The 19445-nt window shown below is 41.1% G+C and overlaps 1 protein-coding gene across 10 annotated transcripts in view; it reads left to right on the top strand.

The window, feature by feature from the left end:
- Positions 1 to 18675, top strand: part of ABLIM1 (actin binding LIM protein 1) — a 186583-nt gene extending 167908 nt beyond the window's left edge. For 6 of the 10 annotated variants that reach the window (XM_035329705.1, XM_035329703.1, XM_035329702.1 and 3 more), the window contains 9 exons: positions 725 to 871; positions 3076 to 3167; positions 3301 to 3388; positions 4844 to 4905; positions 5195 to 5255; positions 6057 to 6064; positions 7296 to 7370; positions 10311 to 10391; positions 11714 to 18675. In XM_035329705.1, the coding sequence (XP_035185596.1) occupies positions 725 to 871; positions 3076 to 3167; positions 3301 to 3388; positions 4844 to 4905; positions 5195 to 5255; positions 6057 to 6064; positions 7296 to 7370; positions 10311 to 10391; positions 11714 to 11827 (728 nt within the window). In that variant the 3' untranslated portion in view covers positions 11828 to 18675. The remainder of the gene's footprint in view (positions 1 to 724; positions 872 to 3075; positions 3168 to 3300; positions 3389 to 4843; positions 4906 to 5194; positions 5256 to 6056; positions 6065 to 7295; positions 7371 to 10310; positions 10392 to 11713) is intronic. The other 4 variants (XM_035329700.1, XM_035329698.1, XM_035329707.1 and 1 more) reach the window with 2 other exon arrangements.
- Positions 18676 to 19445: the final 770 nt, after the last annotated feature.

Genomic DNA, 19445 nt, shown 5'->3' with positions numbered 1-19445 from the left:
CATGCTTGTAAGTGACTTTGGCTTAGGCAGGAATCTTAAATGCATGTGCCACTGCTGAGATATGTTAATGGTGAGGGTCATTTCATTGCCAGTGCCTTTCCCTGCCAAGTTGATCTAAATGGAGTTTAATAGTTAATAAATAAATTTGCATCTCTTTTTTACTGCTACTGCATGCTAATAAGCAAGTACATGCAGCAGAAAGGATACGGTGGTTAAATAAACATTTGTTTCCAATTTTTTTTATGTTTGTTTTGCAGCTTGTCACAGAAACATAGGAAATAATTAGCATCAGTACAGTTAAAATTAATGCTGTCTTTCTGAACTATTTGTTTTCTTACCCTAGAGGGAAGACAAACCAGTGCATAAATCTGGTTTCATCTTCATTATTAATCAGCTGTCCTTAGGAGATATTGGCAAATACTGTTGGCTTAAATTTTCCCACTCTTGCCTATCATTCTAACGTTCTGCAACCCTATTAAAATCCCAAGCTGAATTTGAGTTATTTTGGGGGTAGGGATGTGGGATGAGAAGGTTTGATTCCAATCTGTTGGCAAGAGGAAATCATTACGTTGCTTCCAATTACAATTACAATTAGAAAGGCAAACAAGAAAATGCTTAGTTTTGAAAATGGCCTTCTTGCAAAGTATAAATTTTTGCCAAAATACGGAAGACCTTTATATTGATAAAGATTACTGCATAGCTAAGTTCCCTGATTGCCATCTAGATGCAGCTGCTTTGGCAGCACAGAGCAAGTCCTCCGAGGATATCATCAAGTCCTCCAAGTTCCCAGCAGCTCACGCACCAGCACCCAACGAGATACCAAAGATTGAGACGGACCACTGGCCAGGTCCTCCCTCCCTTGCAGCCATAGGTATGCCAAAGAAATGATGTAAGTGATGTAGACTAAAAGGTACTGATAAGCAAAGTAGGTGCAAAAACAGGTAGGGAGGGTTGTTTCCACTCCAGGTGTTCTCCACAAAGTGCAGTTCTTCTGGTGAGACCTGCGGATGTCTGGGTATTTATAACTGTTGAATAGGAGCGAGTAGAGGAGGTTTTGCAAAAGGACGTTTGAATTGATCACACAGATACTAACCTTTAGACAACTGAATTGAATTCCCATACAGTAACATAAGAACAGTATGGTGTATCACACAAGCCTGACTTCTTTCAGTTATTGTCTATTTAAGCTTTTAGTCCTAAGCTAATGTCGAATATTCCACACACAGTGTCATCGCTTCCAACCACATGACTGTTTTCATGCAAGTACTGCAGTGGAGCAAGTAATAGACTAAAACAGTCCTATTTTTTTCAGATTTACTGTTTCTATAGACTGTGTATTTTTCTTCTTTGTTGTCACATTGCAGGCACATTATTTACTTTTCTTTAAATCATGCACATGATCATTTTTAAACTTTTTTTTTTTAATGTATTTTTTTCTTTTGATTTTGTTAACCCTCATGTAACACAGTACAAACGTTATCTAGCCTGGCTGGTTTATGAAGTCAAGTCAGAAGCAGTGAAGGTCTTGCCTATTTCATAACCTCCTTTCTGAGAAGGAGGGTATGGTCATTTTCATAGCAGGATTTTTGTGGAAGTGCTGGGAGAGGTGGCACAACGTGGGAGAGCTCGATGACCAGTCAAAGGGGCTGCATATGCAGTGGCAATTGTTTGAAAATGTCCTTTATATAGGATTGTAACTTGACAACACTACAGTCACGGTGCTAACATCTACATTGAACCTCTCCTGACAGTGCTTGTCATAACTACAGCATTATTGTGCTGTTTTTTTTTCAGAGGGGGAGGCTTTGTTGGAAATTTTGGCTCTCAGCTCACTCTCCTGGCTGTGGATGATAACTTTATTTATTTATTTATTTTTCTAGTAAAACTGCTTTGTACATTGACTCTCTGGTGATTTTGTTACATCTGAGAAACTAAATATGACTGTTTGGAAACTATACAGATAAAAATGTGCTCATGGATGTATTTGATTCAGAAATAAAAAGACATTAAGCACTGAAAAACAAACTCGCAAGCCCTAGGTTTAGGCTTGTTATCTGATTTTCTGAGTGTGATATTTTAGTTACAGAGCTAGACTGAGCTCAACAGTAAAAAAATAAGTCGTGCTGCTATTGTACTGAAGTCTTGCAAAAGCCCAAGACACCAAACAAAATAATAAATAATTTGAATACAAAGATATAATTTCTTGATAACTTTTTGACTCCATGTTAGCATCAGTTTAATAGTACTGTACAAAACATTTCATTGATGTAAACCTTCAGACACTTTAGTAGCAAAATTGAGTCTTCGTTCAAATAAAACACTGAGTTTGTATTGGCGAATAGCTGTATGAGGAAATAGCCTGTGCAGAATAAAATACAGTTGGCTAAATGCATACGGCAGTATTGTACTCTGTGTATTCATTGAAGTGTCCTAGTATCCAGATTGGAACTTAGATCATTTCTTGTGAATATTCAAGATGATAAAGATTAACCAATAAAAATCGAGAAACTAAAATGCAGAAAACCTGTGTAGAAGTGGTCTAAATTCATTTTAGCTTTATCCAATAGATTAATTAATTTACTTTATTTTATACTAGAAATTGTGTGATACTCATTCCAAATATGAGTCTATTCAGGAGATTTATGAAGTTTAATTTTCCACTTGAAACGTTATGTGAAATTTACTTTTCTGAGTCTACATAAGTATGAATGTAAATCAGACATTGTTTTTTTAACCGCTGGTACACTTGCAGGTATACTAAATCCCATGTTTCCAGAACTAGCAATCTGAGCTCCTTTTCCCTATTACTTTAATTCTTCGGTTTTGTGTCCAGGACTGTTGCTTGGCTGGCAGCCCATGTGCAGTTTAAATTCTTCTTAATTTTATAAGAAACCTGCCAAAGGGCAGGCTATCTGAATGAGATTTATTAAGGGCAAATTTTGAATAACCTGAGTCTGCAAGAAAATGTTGCTTAGTTTATTCAGTAAATCAAACTGATGAATACTAGCACTGAAGTTTCAAGCTGCAGTAGAATGGATACACAAAGCTCTCTGTACTGTGGTTTTATGGAAGCAGGAGCTGACATGAGACGCAGGTCAAGTGGAAGAGAGGAAGATGACGAGGAGCTACAGAGACGCCGGCAACTGCAGGAGGAGCAGCTGATGAAGGTAGTTATAACCTTGTCTTCATACTGTTTCTGAACACCATACAAAAAGTCCTCCTTTTCTTTCCGTAAGCAATTTTTGATACCTCAACTAGCTTGATTTTATTCATGTGTTTTTTTTTAATTGCCATTTTTAGCTTAACTCTGGTCTTGGACAATTGATACTGAAAGAAGAGATGGAAAAGGAGAGGTCATCCCTTTCTGCCAGTCGTTATGATTCTCCAGGTAATTCATGTAGGCATTGAAGCTACCAATGAACAGTAAGTAATGAACACCACATGGGCACATATTCAGTGGTGTCCCAGAAGAGAGACCACTGGCAGACTGCTTGATATGTGGTATTCTCCCATGAAAAGAGTGGGCTAATACATTAGCTAGTTTTGGTGAGGGCAGGAATCATAGCTGGGTGGGGAGGGATTGTGTGTTTCGTTTTTTTTTTTCATTGGTGTTGTGTTGTGTTCTTTTGATTATTTTTTTAGACTAGAAGAAATGCGAGGCTGAGAATTCTGAGGCCATTTTGGGAAGAGAAATTTACTAAAACAAATAAGGAGCGAGCTTCAGTAACTGTTGCCTCACACACATGCTGATAACTGGATTATCAAATTACAATAACACATTTTGCTTAAATTGGTGGTTGCAATCACTCTTTAGTCTCTCCTCTCAGGGACAGAAAGTGAGCAACATTTACTAGTGGAGCTACTTGTTCTAAACAGGTGGTATTTCAACAGTGGCTCGCATTTTGATTAGGTGTATTGTGTTGCAGAGAAAAAAAAATCAGCTTTTGGCCTTTTGCACACTTTATACATTAGTGGCTACAACAGATCTCCAGAGATTAGCTTTTGGGTTATTATTTCACTCTTCATCCACAGGTTGTTGTAGCATAGCAGCTAGACTTCAAGCCAAGAAGGGACAAAATGACTGCTGCCAAGCAAACTAAGATTTCTTCGTGTTCCCTATTGTATATGTGCGTTGCCTCAATTTATGGTTTAGGAGAGAAAGCCTGTGGCTCTCCCTCAATACCTGTAATGTTTACAGGTCCAGAGTCCACTGGGTCACCTCAGAACTTACGATTTTTTTATTAATCATAGCACAGGTTGGAGGACTACTTTACTGGAGATGTGTTCATCTTTCTTTACAGTGGTAATCAATGCAGTCATTATTTGTCCTTTGTGGTGTCGATGGTACCTCTCCCAATGCTGCTTATTGCTGGCAACAAGAATGCTTCAAGTTCCATGCCCCTGTCCTTCTGTGATAAAAATAAAATTTTAAAAAATCAAAAAACTCATTATTATATGAAGAATCTTGTCTGCAAGGGCTGCATTAACTAAAGAAACTGTTCAGGATACATGATGATATTTCATCTATCGAAGGTCTAAAAATTTGTTTTACTCTCTTGTCTAATCCTTGAGCATTAATTTCAGCTCAGGGGAGACCACTTTGATTTTGAGCCTGGCGCCATGACATGATAATGCTACATCAAACTTACTGAATGTATGGAAGGTTGTGATGAGTTTGGGGTTGAGATGTTACCTTCTTAAAGTCAGTATATCTCCTTTGGTTATGTATACATTCACTGCTTCTAACTGTGTTTTTTCTGCTAGTTGATTTCTCAAATGTTCTCGGTTTTGAGTTTTCATGAGATTTTTCCAGTAAAATGATTTTTTCTTCCTCCTTTGACAGCCCATGCTTCAGCCTCCAAAACCTCTTCTCTTCCTGGCTATGGAAAAAATGGACTTCACAGGGTAAGGAGATGGTGATTCTGAGAAGCAAAAGGTGGCTTTAATCATCTATGGTATTTATTTCCCTATTAAATGTTGTGGATTTTCAGTTTGATCAAGCTTTCCTATCTGAATTAAAACATAATTTCCCTCCCCACAAACTTCAGTGTTAAAAATGCAAGAAAGCAATGCAAGAATGCTTATAAAAGTTGAGGAAAGATAGGCTTTAAACAATTTGTTACTCCCCATATAGCAACCCACTGGTGAGGTCACAAACTGAATTTATGTGCATGTCCCTCTTTTCCTGTTACAGCCGGTGTCTACAGATTTTGGTCAGTACAACAGTTATGGGGATGTGAGTGGTGGTGTTAGAGGTAAGACTGAGGGGCCTTTTTACATGCCACTTCCTTACAGGGAATGTATTATGATCTTTGATAATTTCTGCTATTTTATTTTAAGGTTGTGGATGTGGTAGCATTGTGTTCTCTGCGTACATTTCTCTGGTAAACTTGACAGTTAACGTGTACTTGCAGAATTTGAGTTAAAAGGTTTGGGTTTATTTTGCTAAATCTACTATGTAGATCTGACCCCTGTTTGTGCCAAGAGACTGCTTTAGCACTGGTATATATGGAAAGCAGGTAATCTGTAATTAATTGGAATTTCTTACTGAGTTCTGGTACTGTGTTCTCTTCCTCTGAAAATTGCCATTCACTGCACAGTCAGAGTGTGCCGCAGTGAAGTAAGAAGGATAATAGCTTCTAATCCCAGTTGCTGCTCATGATTTTCATTGTGACTTTAAGATAGATATGATATCAGTGCTTGCCTAATTTATTTTCAATTAATATTTATGAAAGTAATGGAACTTTATGAGACTTAATGTTTTGAAACAGTCTGAGCTTGGGGGTGAGAACCTGATTATGGTTCTGTGTGTCTCAATATTTCCAAAGTGACTTGATTTTACTGACTGAGGATCCCACTTGAAATGAAGTGGTCTGCAGTGTTTGGAGTGTTTGACACTTCACAAATTAAGACTAAAAGTAGGGAGGTTTGCTGAATCAGGTGGGATTTTGAAAAGATCAGGCAGATCACAAGACACTACGATTATCTGGTGAACTGTGACTGATTCATCCTCTTCCACACTCTACAGCCAACGAAATTTCTCTTTTGCTTTTCAGATTTCCAGGTAGAGTATGGATTCTCATCAATCAACTGACAACGGAATTAAAAACATCTACTTTCTTGTTGAAGTCTGAATTTCTGCTACAGGAAAGGGGTTCTTAAGACATTAGCTTTGATTTACCTGCATGTTTAAGCATAATCACCAGTGTAGACTCTTATCAATAAAAAACAGGCACAACCTCAGGTTCCTCCTTGTACCTTCCCAGAACTGGGTTAAGAAGGCTCAGACCAGTTCTGTGACTTGTTCTGTTAAATCCATTGTCTGCTGAAATACAAGGTATCTGCAGTAGCTCTCTTTGGATGGCTGAGGGCAGATTTATTTCCAGCCTCTCTAGTACCAGCTCCAGAGACAGAAATTCTCTTCTGGAGGCAATTATCTTCCGTATCAGGAGCCTTCAAATCCTTATTTTTGCCCTGGAATTTGCTTTCCAAACAAGATGGCTGATCAGTAGCTTTCTACAGTGCTGCTGTCACAGATGAGCTTGTAAGATATGTACTTGCAAGAATCAGCCCTTTTACCCCAAATCCTATCTGCAGGAATTTTTCAGAATAGTTTGTCTGGCTGGTTCCTCAGGACAATCACAATATGAAGTGACAATTTAAGAAAGGATTTAGTTATTTGGATATATTTGTTACTAGTGTATGAAAACCATGATGATTGGAAAGAAAATAAGAGTATGGAAGAGAGGGGAGTTCTCTGTATTATGTTCAAAATGTAATTTTAGTAGGAATGGTACCTGTGTCAAAAGAGCACCTTTTTACCAGAACCCTATCCCCGTTTGTGTTCATAGTCAAAATTTCCCATGACAAAAAAATACCTTGGCTGATTCAGTAAATGACAGAAAGGACAGTCCAGAAGTGTAAGAGTGCTTATGTGTTGGGTGGGAATTAATTAATGTTCCTACGTATTTGTTCCAAAGAGCCTTAACTGATCACTGAGGCTGGGAAGGGCCTGACACTTTGAGACCCCAGGTCCGCCTGGGCTGGGCTGTATTTAGTCTCAGTGGCAGCTGTCGCCAGCCTCAGTGCCAGAAAATGTGGTGGCAGAGAGGGTGGAAGGATGCCTCAGAAGAGTGATAAATGATAGCTGTAGCAATGTCCTGTGTGGTAAGAGTCAGCATTAAGACTTGAAGGAAGTCTCAGTGCAAATTCACCTTTGTTTTCACCGCTGCTTGAGTGCCTTTACCCTCTGTGTGTGTAACCTCGTGTCTGATGTATACCTGTATCTGATGCAGTCCCTCCCGGATGGTCATGTCCCTGGAATGAGAATGGACAGAGGAGTATCTATGCCTAACATGTTGGAGCCAAAGGCAAGTGCAGATGTTATTCACTTTCCTTCAAGGCAATGAAGATTTGACTGTGAAATGCAGATAAAATATGGGAAATGTCTTAGTCCCCTTGTTTTTCTTTGCCTCACCTCAGTCCCCTCTCCTTATGTGCTAAACCTCTCCCTTTGTTCTGGACTTTGCCTGTTTTAGGTGTTAGTACTCAGGTAGAGGGCAGCCAAAGTGCCCTTTATGGGTAAAGGAGGCTTTTCCAGAGACAAAATGAAGATACTGAAAGTGCTCAAAAGCTAGTTCTCTGTCAGGCTTTCAGTTGCCAAAATAGTAGACCAAACTTGACTGCAAAGTCTCAGATCTGTTAAGTTTGAAAAGTGACACAATACTGTGGCTTACAGCATGTGGTTGAGGCTGCTTTGATTTAATGAAAGACTTGGATCTCAGTTTTGAATTGAAAGCTAGATATCTGTGTATCTTTTGGGATCTATCTTCAGCTGTCAGCACCATTAGCCTGACACATTAGTGTTGAATTCCCTATATAATAAATTTATTTGTTGGGAAAAAGAGACAATATCAGCTGAATGTGAGTTAAGTTATAAATTAAAGTGCTTTTGCTGCTAAGTCTAGAGATGTCTGAATCAAAAATGAACATAAACAATGGAGAGGCTTCAACCATGGCTGTGTTTTAAGTCTTGCACCTTTCTCTGTTGCTGGTGAACCTTGAGAAATCATGATTTTGCCAGAGTTACAAGGATCAGTATTTATGCAGATAAGTGAGGAACTCTTTTTGCAAACTAGATTATTACTTGTGCTTCCAAGTGACCTCCAGATAAATTGTACAAGGCAATAACTTTACAGCTTTATAAGCTGAGACCCTAGTGCAATGTACATTGAGTGTTTTTATATATTATATAAATAAGACCCTGGGGACATCCCCAACTTCTGAGATACTGCTTTTTATTCCAAATAATTTCTCTTTCAGTGCAATAGCAATTCGTACAGCCACCACTTCTCTTGATGCACCCAATTATTTGGAAAGTTGTTTTGGGTAACAAATTCTGTCATATAACTATAATTTGTGGGAATTTTCGTGAGATAATAGGTCACTTTCTGTTGACGTTTGAAAAGGTTATGCCAGACCTGGAGCTAACTGACAGAAATTTTATTCTTGTCAATGATCCAACACTAAATGAAGCTTGATCAGGTGAAAAAAAGCCAACTCAAAGTCAGCATGAAACTCCTGGGAAGTAAAAAACAGTAAACTTTAGAAAGACCAAATCTTACCAAGTGGTTCACTGAAAAGGACAGAATTTGTGCATCCTGACACCCTGGATTGAAACATACCTTGTTGTGAATTCCTAAATATAAAATGTATTTATGACCTTAGTCCTTGACTTAAACTCTGTTTAAACATTTTGAAGAGTTACGTTTTAGTTTCCTTTCATGCTGTATCTGGTAATCATTTCCAGTATCAAACATAAGCAATGTAATTCGAAGTATAGTTTAATTGTACATTTGTGACGATGTCAGAATCTCCTAAGAATCGTATCTTACAATTGGTATGTAAGCACACATTACTTAAGTTATTATTACTTACAATAAACTCAGTGGTGTGTTCATCGATGCCTGAATCTTATTTATTGTATTTCTGCAAAGTTCATCGGGATAATTGTTTACAATGGAATGAACTTAATTGTGCAGTACTGCACAAAAGCTGATTTGGTTGAATTTATTCTGTTAAATTATTGAATTAGTGGTGTTTGATGATAGCACAGCTTCTTCTCCTGAGAGAGTTTTGGTGGTTTCACTCAGGGAGCAAGTATCTGAATCAGTAGAACAAGACCAGCAGTAAAAATAGCAGTAAAAGCCGATTCCCACTGAAGTCTGTGGAAGAACTTCACTGGTTTCAGTGGGGATTGGATGAGGACCTCACTGAGAATGCTGTTATCTTTACAGTGATACACAATGAGAAGGGCTATAGGGAGGCTCTGTCGGGCAGAACAGGAGCTCTCCAAAGGCATTCCAAATGTACGTAGAAGTGTACATGAAAAACTGAAAGGAGATGATTCCAGAAACTGATTTTAAGGCACATGGTTTTCTGAAATCCTTTCTAAGGAATGTAGTTTCTGTTGGGTCAAACTGATTTGAGACCCACTGACAGTAAATATTTTTACTTCAAATAAAGAACCTACACATGTAAAAGAAAAAATGAATAATCCATGCATTCAGGAATAATTGGGCAGCAACTGCTTTGTGTGAGTTCTGGGTATTCTTTGCAATGCAAAGGGAAATCAGGGGAAAAGTATGGGAGATGTGCTGGACACACTCTTCTGAAGGAGATGAAGGTGTGTAAGATAAGTATGTCTACAAAAGCATCTCCTTTAATCCATGCATGTGCAGCACAGCCAGCAAGCACAGAGGGCAGTTGGTCAATTCTTTAATTATCCAAGTAGGTAAAGAAAATCATGGAGAACTTTGTTGATTGCAGTGGCCCCCATTAATGAATGTCTTGCTTATTCAGAGTTGCTTCTTTTTCAGATGTACTCTCATGTGGTTCATCTTTTAGAAGGCCTCTAACTGTTTCCTTAGAGCTGTCCACGCTTTGGCAACCATCAGCCAGACCAGGGAGTGCCAGATATACTTACCTTAATAAACTCTAAAAATTTTACATGGCTAGATGAGACAGTATATTGACTAGAGAGGACTCTGTGTTACCAAAGCCAGCTGATGCACCATAAAAAGTATTGACATGGATGAGGACAGATTGCCTCTGAAGTATGAGGTAGTTTGGTGTTAAGCTCTTGCTCTATCCAGACTGGCCTTTCATGCACCTTTAAAAATGAAATGCTGCAATTTCCGTTGAAAAAGAAAACAAATGTTTGTGTGGCTATGAAAATAAGACACGTTGTGTTCTTTCTGTTTTCGAATGTAAATACATCTCTTTTTCCCCCTTTTATACGTTGTTAACAGATTTTTCCATATGAAATGCTCATGGTGACCAACAGAGGGCGAAATAAAATACTAAAAGATGTAGACAGAACCAGGCTGGAGGTAAGAGAAGCAAGTTCCTGAATGCTCTTTCCTGCTGAAGTTGTTTGTTGTTGCACGCTTGAAAGCTCTACCACTGATGTGTGGGTCTTTGTTAGACTGGAAAGATTTCTCAGTGCTAAGCAGGGAAGAAGGAGTCAGACAGGGAGGAAGCAACAGCTTCTCTGCAAATGGTGCCGGAACAGAAGCCCCACATCTCTGCCCAGCAATGCTTGTGTCTCCTTGTTCCTGGACAGAGCTGTTCACAACCGCCTTATTTTTTCAAGCAATTATTTTCATACTTGCAAATTGGTAAAAAGGCCAACATTGGTTAAGCGTTTTGTAGTCACAGAACCCATGCTGGAATGGAGCAGTGCTTTGTGCAGGCTTGGATCACTTCCAGCTAAGAGTCAGTTCCAGCCATCCTTGAGGATCCAAAGTCTGACTTGCTCCAATTCATCAGTAAGTCCTGTGAGTTAGACTGGCCGATATGCAAAAATGCAAGGATTTAAATCTCTGCTATCAAGTAGAATTGGTCAACCAATTCATGGGTTAGTAAGACTTAAGCAGTGCAGTGGAATTCCTTGCCTGAAGATGTTTAAGTAACTTGTAGTTAATTAATCTTGTGGAGATGAATGAAAGCGGCCACAAAAATTCAGGTATGTGCCTGTTTATGTACATTTTTAGACAAGTAGATAATGTGATCACTAATCAAAATTCAAGGTGATGTTAATTTAGCACTGCAGGGAGGGACTTTCCCTGTCCAGTGCACTCTAGAGCAGCTGAACAAGAGAGGTAACTGATGCACAGGACAGCACCGAAGTATGTTTCATTTGCTGCAGAGAAATGTGGCTTCTTGCTTTTCAAAACTTGCAGTAAAGTGTGTCCAACCTGCAGCACTTCTGCAAAGCTCTCCTGAAACCCAGTGTCTGTTTAAACTTCAGCATGTGCGGGGGGATGGCTACGAAAGCCCACAACAAGGGCATGCAAGAGCTTTTTTCTGTTCTGGGATCTGTCACTACGTGGTGGATGGCTGCAGACAAAATGTTTTCCTGTCTTGTTTATTCAGCAACTGAAATAGTTGTCCTGATCTCCTTTGTAGACTTCTCAGAGGTAATAAATGGCAAAAATTTATTGGTGCATTGAGAATGCAGGTTCATAAGGACCTGGATGTTGCCAAGGGATTGTTAGTTCATCAAACTTCAGTCACTAGATGCTGCAATGGCTCTAAGAGTGACATGAAATCCTTAAGGCACTCCTGTCTCCTATTGCATCTCTTTGGCTTTGACTGACTGACCATTGCCTGTTCTCTCCTTTTTTTTCTTTCTTTTTTTTTTTTTTTAAAGCGTCACTTAGCACCTGAAGTTTTTCAAGAAATATTTGGCATGACGATACAGGAGTTTGACAAGTTACCTCTCTGGAGACGCAACGACATGAAGAAAAAAGCAAAACTATTTTAATCTCCCTTTAAAGAAACCAACTTAAAAATGGTACATAGGATATTGTATCATACAGTCCAAACTATTTGGCAGCAACTACCTACCCACCAAAAAAAGGAAAATCGCATAGTGGCACCTCTGCACACAGCAATTGAACAAGACGAACATTTGCCCTCCTGGAACATAGGGAAGGAAATACCTGAGCTCAGAAACAACAAAGATGATTTTCAGAGGTGTCGACCTTTTACGTGATGTCATACAAGATAGGAAACTGTTCTTCTCCCTCAGTGATACTCCCTTTACTTCTCTCCGTAACATGATGGACTTTATTGCTAGAGCCAGGAAGTGCCCTTAGGATGCCTTGTAGACTAAAGTAGTTGTAACCACTCCAAGAACTGGAAAAGAAATATATATATATATATAAAAATATATATATATGTAAGTGTGTTTGCGTGTGTGCGCACATGTATTTATATCTATCCATCTGTGTGTATGTATGTGTATATATGTGTATATATATGGAGAGAAAGATAGATACTCTGTAGTGAAGGAGAAGCCCTTTGTAACACGCCCATATGGTCTCGTTGTCTTTCACACAACTGTTTCTTAGTTGGCAGTCTTTTGAAATGGCATCTTTGTGTGACACGATCTGCAAAGGTGGGTGCTCTGCGCGTTTGCAGTGCATCCCAGTTGAATTCTTGGAAAGCGGACTCCTTGTACCTGTATATATTTGCTAGGATATATAGGAAGTGAATTGCTGTGTCTGTTGCCAGTCTTCCCTCTTTCACACTTTCTGCTTGAATTAATAAGGCTGGAGCTTAACCAGTCAAATAATTTAAGATCACTCAAGTAATGGGAATGATGGAGAAGAGTCAGTTTTCTTGTAATTTAGTCCAGGAGATGGGTGGATGGGGGTGGGAGTGATAGAGTGAGAAAATGCTTTTTTAAGTGTGCCCTGGTTCACACCCAGAGATTTCGGGACAGACTCCCTGCTAGTCATTACTGGTACAGCTCCTCAGATTCCTGTGGAGTTGTAGGATTTTACATCAGCAGGGAAGACGGTTCTCTGCAAGCCAACAGAGTTTTATCCCTCTTGGGGAAGGAATGTTTATGAACTAAAAGGTACCACCAAGGTGGTACCATGCTCTGCCAATAGAGGCTTTTTGATTAAATTGCAGTTGCTGTTGTCAATATGGCACAGTGCATGGGGCCAAGCACTCTCTTTTTAGTTAATGTAGTTTTTCACTTGTGCTTTGTAAAGAGGGCACAGGCTTTCTTTTTTTTTTCTTTTTTTTTTTTTTTTTTTTTTTCCTCGTTTGAAGCTTCAGAGCTCCAGCCTTGGTTATATTTATTTCCCTTTGTGCCTGACTTGGTTTGTGGAGACAGAGAAATCATGCAAGATGGTTTCTGAGCTGCATTGAACTCCTCTTGCTTTCAGTCTTCTTCCACTATGCTGCAGCTTGAAAAACAAAACAAAACAAAACTGCCTATATATACCTTAACTGCTTCTGGGCAGGTCCTTACAGAGATGGACACGAGCACCAAAGTAATTCAATACATGCATTGTGGCTGCAAGGTCAGCTTTTTCTCTTCCTCGGTGCTTAACTGCCAATGCATACTGCACTAATGAGCCCGTCTCCTGGTATCGGAGAGGGACGTTCAGGTTCTGTGTCTGTCAAAGAATATCAAGGTTTCATTTTTAATGCAGAAACTTTTGGCACTGGAGACATCAGAACCTTTGTATTTTCTGTTATGAGACACTGTTGTTAAAAGTCTGGAAGTCAGGAAGGGGAAGCAGTCCCACGTAGCTGTGGGATTCGATATCACTGTGCTGAGTTCTGTGTCTCACCGTGCGGCATTTCACCCTGAAACGTGCGGGACAGCCCAAACCCTGCCCCTTCTGTGCTGGTTTAGGAAGTCCTGTTACAGCAGATCACCGTGGTTCCTTTGATCCAACCCGAGCTGAAGATTCAGTGATTGAGAGGCAGATGCAAGGGGTCGGCACCTGCTCCATGCTCTAGGGCTAAGGGAAGGGTGAGCCCGAGGGACGAGCTGGAGAACGTGCTCCTGTGCAGAGCTGCCTCGTAGTCCCTGCTGAACACACCCTCAGAGAACACCGTGACACGCGGTTAGCTGCGAGGTAGCTCTCTGGACCTCACCGAGGTTGCAGCAAGCTCAGTTCAACATGTTTTACTTCATTTTTCAGAACAAGCATCTGAAATGGTTTTAGAAGAACGCTGGGAAGCAAGTGGGAATGCCAGGGAGGGCACTGGCAGGTTGAGATGCGTTTCTGAGTGGCAGCTGAAACCGCAGCCAGGCAGTGACAGGACAGCAGTCACAGGTTTCGTGAACACTTGTCTCGGACATTCAGTGTACGTTACCTGCAAAGGTGTGGCTTAACTCTGAGATGAACGTTTGGGTTTTAATCATTTAAAGTATTAAAATTCTCCAAATTTTGTCAGCCCACATAGGTGATGCCCTGGTGCTGCTGCTCAAATGCAGCAGGCATTACGGGTCTCTTAGCCCAAGTCACCTTGGCAAAAAACCTTTTTGGTGTGAAGTCTGCTCTCAGGGATGTGAGCTGCCAGTCTGCGTTTTTCTGTCCCCATCTTTATATTACTATTGAACTATTTAAATACCTTGTGAGCATACTACCCGGTCAGTTCAGAGGTGGGTAAGCCAGGTTGTCTTGTCTTCTAACAAAGACAGTTCCTCAGCCTTTGAGAAATGACAAGATAATTTGTGTCTGCCTCATCAACTGAGAATTGAAAGCTGCAATTGCAGCTTGGGAAGGAATGAGGAGAAGCCAGCTCAGATGCAGCAGACACAATTATCTCTGACTGGATTTTTGGGCTGGTGCTGGTGTGGAGCATTGTCAATCAGTTCACAGCTCTCTACACTGGACATACTACTGCTTTATTTCTGATTGAGGGCATGAAGGGTTAATTCCTCTTAATATCCCACCCAGAAGCAGAACCACCCCAAGATCCCATGGCCCCAAAGAGCAGGCTGCAGCCGGCCGTGGGATGGGTGGGTGGTTTCTGCAGTGGGCTGTTAGCAATTGTCACTGCAATATTTTCTTTCATCTGGTCTTCCCACCTCATAAAAATGGAAAGGCAGCTCCAGGGAGAGTTTTCTATGTAAGCAGTGAATCATTTTCCTAGTATCGATCCAGTAGCATATTGTTTGTTGGGCAGCTCTATGTTGTTGGGCAGTTCTTTGTAATTCCCCTCTCAATAGTCCCTTGTGGCCAATAAATTTGAATATTGTAATGTAACAGAGAGTCAAAGCTTTGTAATAAGACTCTAAATTATTCACTAAATACTTAAGTGTGCGTAAGAATATGCCTTAAGTACATGTTCAAGTTCTTCTGTCTCTTGCAAAGCATTTGCGCTTCTGATGAACCCCCATCAAACTCAGTGCTGTCAACAATGTCACTGCCAAAAGGACTGAAACCTGATTGCTTTTGTCTCGTTTTTCCCCTTTCTGCTTTAAGAATGAAGTAAGAGCAAAGACCTGTCAAAACAGGTATGCGGGGTGGAATTGCAAAACAGCCATACAGGTGTGCAGAACGCGATCACAGACACGTGCAGGTTGTCAAAAACACAGGCACACGTAGCACACGCTCCCCGTACGGAGCTGAGATGCTCTGTGGGTAGTTAGCCTGGAATTTCCAAACGGTATATTGTGTTGGAAAGACAGCAGTGATTAAATTATGAAGGATGTCACTTGCAGGGCTTCTGGGTACCTGCTTCTGAGACCCACAAGGTAACCATCCCACTTCATGGAAGTGCCAGGCTGGCCCCCTGTGATATCATTTAAAAGGCATTCTCGGGCATATGTGAACATTTGCAGTGCCCATTCCTGGCAGTGCTTAGATGGAAGAGTAAAACCTTCCATCCAGATAAATGAGGGAATCCAGAGATTTGAGACTTGGGTTTTGTGGCTTCTCCAGATCCCGGTCTGATAATTTCCATTGTGAACAAGTGGAGAGCTGTTCTGCAGTACAGTGGGAACAGCTGCCCATAACCTGGATGTCCTTGCCTTCACTTGGCATAAGCTCCAGCCTGCTGACAGTCAGAAGTGGAAATAAGTGTGGTGAAATAAATATGTTTTTCATCTTCCTTGAAGGTAGTGAAATGAAGCCAACTTGAAAAATAGATTTGGAAATTACTAAACTGTCCACTCTTTCTCAGTGAAGTGATTGATCTATTGTGGCCTCAGTTTGGAAGCTGAGTGTAGCATCTCAACTCTGCCAGTGTCCTATCCCAAACTTGACAAACTTCCTGTACAGCAGGAAGAGTAAGTTCTTGTGAAGCTTGCTCTCAGAATTTCATGCTTTTTTTTTAATTGTTTGTTACCATTTCATGCTGGTGTCATTTAACACAGGTTTTAGTGGTGTGAGTCTCAGAAACATATTTTTTTTTTCCAATTTGATTAGTAGCCTTTCATTCAGTATGGTTTGTGCACATGGCTGCAGTGTGCTGTGGAAGGTTAGACTAGGAAAACAGTAATTCCTTACAGCTGCATGTGGGACGAGATAGCCCAGTGGCTCTGGTAATGTTTTTACTTCTGTCAAGACGGGGTTGTCTTGTCTTACCAAGCTGAATGGTCCCAAGACGCTGCGGGGCCAGCACTGCAGTGCTCACTGCCCTTCCCGTGTTGCAATCTGAAATCCTTTCTCAGCCACGCGGTTCAGACACCCTGCTCTTCGGGGAGGTCACTAGGGGTCTCTTTTGTGAAAGTGTTACTCTGAAGTTAGACACATTTTGAAGTAAAGTCCCTTTCTGTAAGTCAGTGCTGCTCCTGGGGTGTTTCTGCTATGGCAGGTAATGTCATCGGATGGAGAAGTGTTAAGTTCTGGGAAGGAGGAGGGCTGGCATAAGCTTGCTTTCTCCAGGGTTTGCCAGTGTGATATTTAGCAAATTTAGAAGAAAATGCATGCCAGCTTGTGCTACCTCTTTCAAACTTGGAGGAAATCAAGTTTGGAGCACCTGTAGATTATGAGCATCTATGCCAAAGTTAATGTTCTGAAGCTATTACAACAAGTGATGGAAAAAATGGATCCCCAGAACAGTAAGAATATAAGAACATCCTCCAAACTCAGCATGGAATGACTTGTCTTGTCTGCTCCCGATTTAGCAGCAGTTAGGAGATCCTGGCCCTTTTGGGCCATAGCCTTGTAGATACAGACTAAATGGAAATCAGACTTTCTCCCACTCCGCATTTCATTGCTTTCCTTCTGGATTTATTTGTAGAGGAGGATGTCAGCATCCTGGAAATTACCTGTGGTGCTAAAAAAGTCAATGATAATGATGATGAATAAAGCACATGCAGGAAGCAATAAAATCAACTGATCTTTCCTGAAATGCCAATCTGTTTTCCATAGCAGAGATACTTAGGGCTTGATCCCGCAGCCTCCTTTCACATCCAGGTCTTTGCCAAACATTTTTGCCCTGCCCACACATCTTCTGTAGTCCATATTCTTCAGGGTAGGCATACGGAGGAAGTGATCTCGACAATATGTGGTATGTTTTTACCCCATTGCTATGTAATGAAGTACTGGAGAGAGTGACTGACCACCGTGATGGCAGAACTTTCTCTTCTAGTGTAGGAACACCCTCATCACTGCGGGTTGCAGGACTGCTCTGGCTGGTGAGTGTTGCCTTCTGATTTCTCCCGCACACCTATTTAGTGCTTAATAAAGTGCAGGACAAAAAATCTATCACTAAAAAATAAGATACTGAATTTTTAGTCAGACAATTCTGCTGGCAGGAGCCGTGTGATGCTGGCATTTGACGTGGAGGGAGGGAGCGTTATTAATTTTAATGTGAGCATCAGTGCAGGAAGTGGGAATGTAATTGGCCATTAACATTGTTTGCCTGTATGCAAAATAAAGTATCTGTTGCCCAAAGGGCTTTTAACAGGGAAAAAGATTTCTGCTAATGATTTCCTAAAAATGCTTGTCCATATGAAGAGGTAATACTTCCACGTGTGCTGTGGTCTTTCTTTTGAGGTAAAAAGAGACGACTGAAGGCAAGCAGTTATCTGCTTGGCCAGAAATCACTATAGTTAATACAGTTGTTGCTCCTAGGACTTGCAAAGCTGAGGCCACAGGACCTTGCTCCTAGGCATTAGGAGATGAGGCGTTAAAGGCTTGCAGAAATAGAAGCAGCTGCGCGAATCCCAGCGGTGCCTTACCAGGCTGAGTCTAGCTCCCTTGGGCGCTGACAGGTCCCACTGGACACCCTGCAGAAAGCACTACCCCCAGATGCAAAACCACTGACACCAGTGGGGCCTCTCACTGACATCCACACGCTTGGGAGCGGGTTCTTTCTCATCTGGCAGGACCAGGAAAGTGTCTGGCTGCTGTGCACGCCCACAGCAACCAGCTCTGTGTGTCCCTGCTGGATCTATCTTGTCCCAGCAGTGCCACCTGGTCATTGCTGACAGCTCTTCCTGCAAGGGGGCCTTACAGCTGGGGACACTTTTTTAAGCTTTGGAAACTGAAACTAGTTTTTCAAAGGTATATTTTCCTTTTAAGTCAGTAGATTTTGGCAATAGGATTTTTATTATTTTATTTTTCTTTTCTCCTCCCTCCACACATTACAAACCAGCGTTTTGGGGAGGTTCCCTGTGTTTCCCATTCACCTGTGAGACAGCTCTTGAGTCTCTCTGTAAAAGTGAATCAATGTCTTGTCTGTACAGTAAGTCTGCTTGTACGCATAATGAAAAGTTGAGCTGGGTTGCTGTTCAATTAGTGTTTCCACTGTCATACTGCAAACAGCACATACTGCACTCCTGTGCCACTGTAATCTGCATCACTGTTGTACTCAAGTCAATGAATAAAGTTTGGAGCTTTATTCTTACTCGCTGGATTCACGTAGCCTCATTTATTTATTTGGTTGGTTGCTTCTGATTATGCAGAGTTGTATCAAAGTCTTCTTACAGAACAAGATGCGCAGAGAGAGGTGAGACATCATTGACCAGACCAAGACAGATGAAAAAACTGCCTGGTTTCAGTAGAATTCTTACAAGACTTGAGAAAGGACAAAAGGCTTCCTGTCAGTAAAATATCTACTTACTTGTGCGGTTAGTCTGTGGTTTAAAAGGACCCAAGATATCAGCAAGGTCAGCTAGGTCATCCTGCTGCATTGGCTTCATGATCTAAATAATTTCCTTTCTTTGTCCTTGTGAGTCCAGCTAAAATTTTCATCCCTGACAGGACATTTCTGTGTCTTAGTATTTTTAGTTGAGTGTTTGCCCAACTACCTGGAGTTTAACTCTCCCCAGCCTTGGTCTGGGTGCAGAAGATGGGAAGATGCCATTCCAGGAGATAGGGCCGCAAAACGTCAATGCGTGTGCTGAACGCCCAGGTCTCCAGCAGATCGCAGCGGCAGCAGGGCTGGACACACCGCACCCCAGAGGGACCCACAGCAGTTCCCATCATTGCCTAAGAAGAAAGAAATGTCCGGGACTTGACATGTAGGTAGGCCCTGGAAAGGGTGCTATGCATGCACTGCGCTGTAATTAATGGCTCCCTGAACATCACTGAATTAATTCAAGCCTCCTGCAGTTGCACTGGAGCCTCATTAAGACTGGCTTTGAGGCTTAATGTTAAAGGGGAGGGGGGGTATGT

Source organism: Oxyura jamaicensis, chromosome 6, assembly GCF_011077185.1.
Source record: "Oxyura jamaicensis isolate SHBP4307 breed ruddy duck chromosome 6, BPBGC_Ojam_1.0, whole genome shotgun sequence".
NCBI classification, from domain to species: Eukaryota; Metazoa; Chordata; class Aves; order Anseriformes; family Anatidae; genus Oxyura; species Oxyura jamaicensis.
Note: the sequence above shows the minus strand (reverse complement) of the source record. Positions and strands in the feature narration are given on the sequence as shown.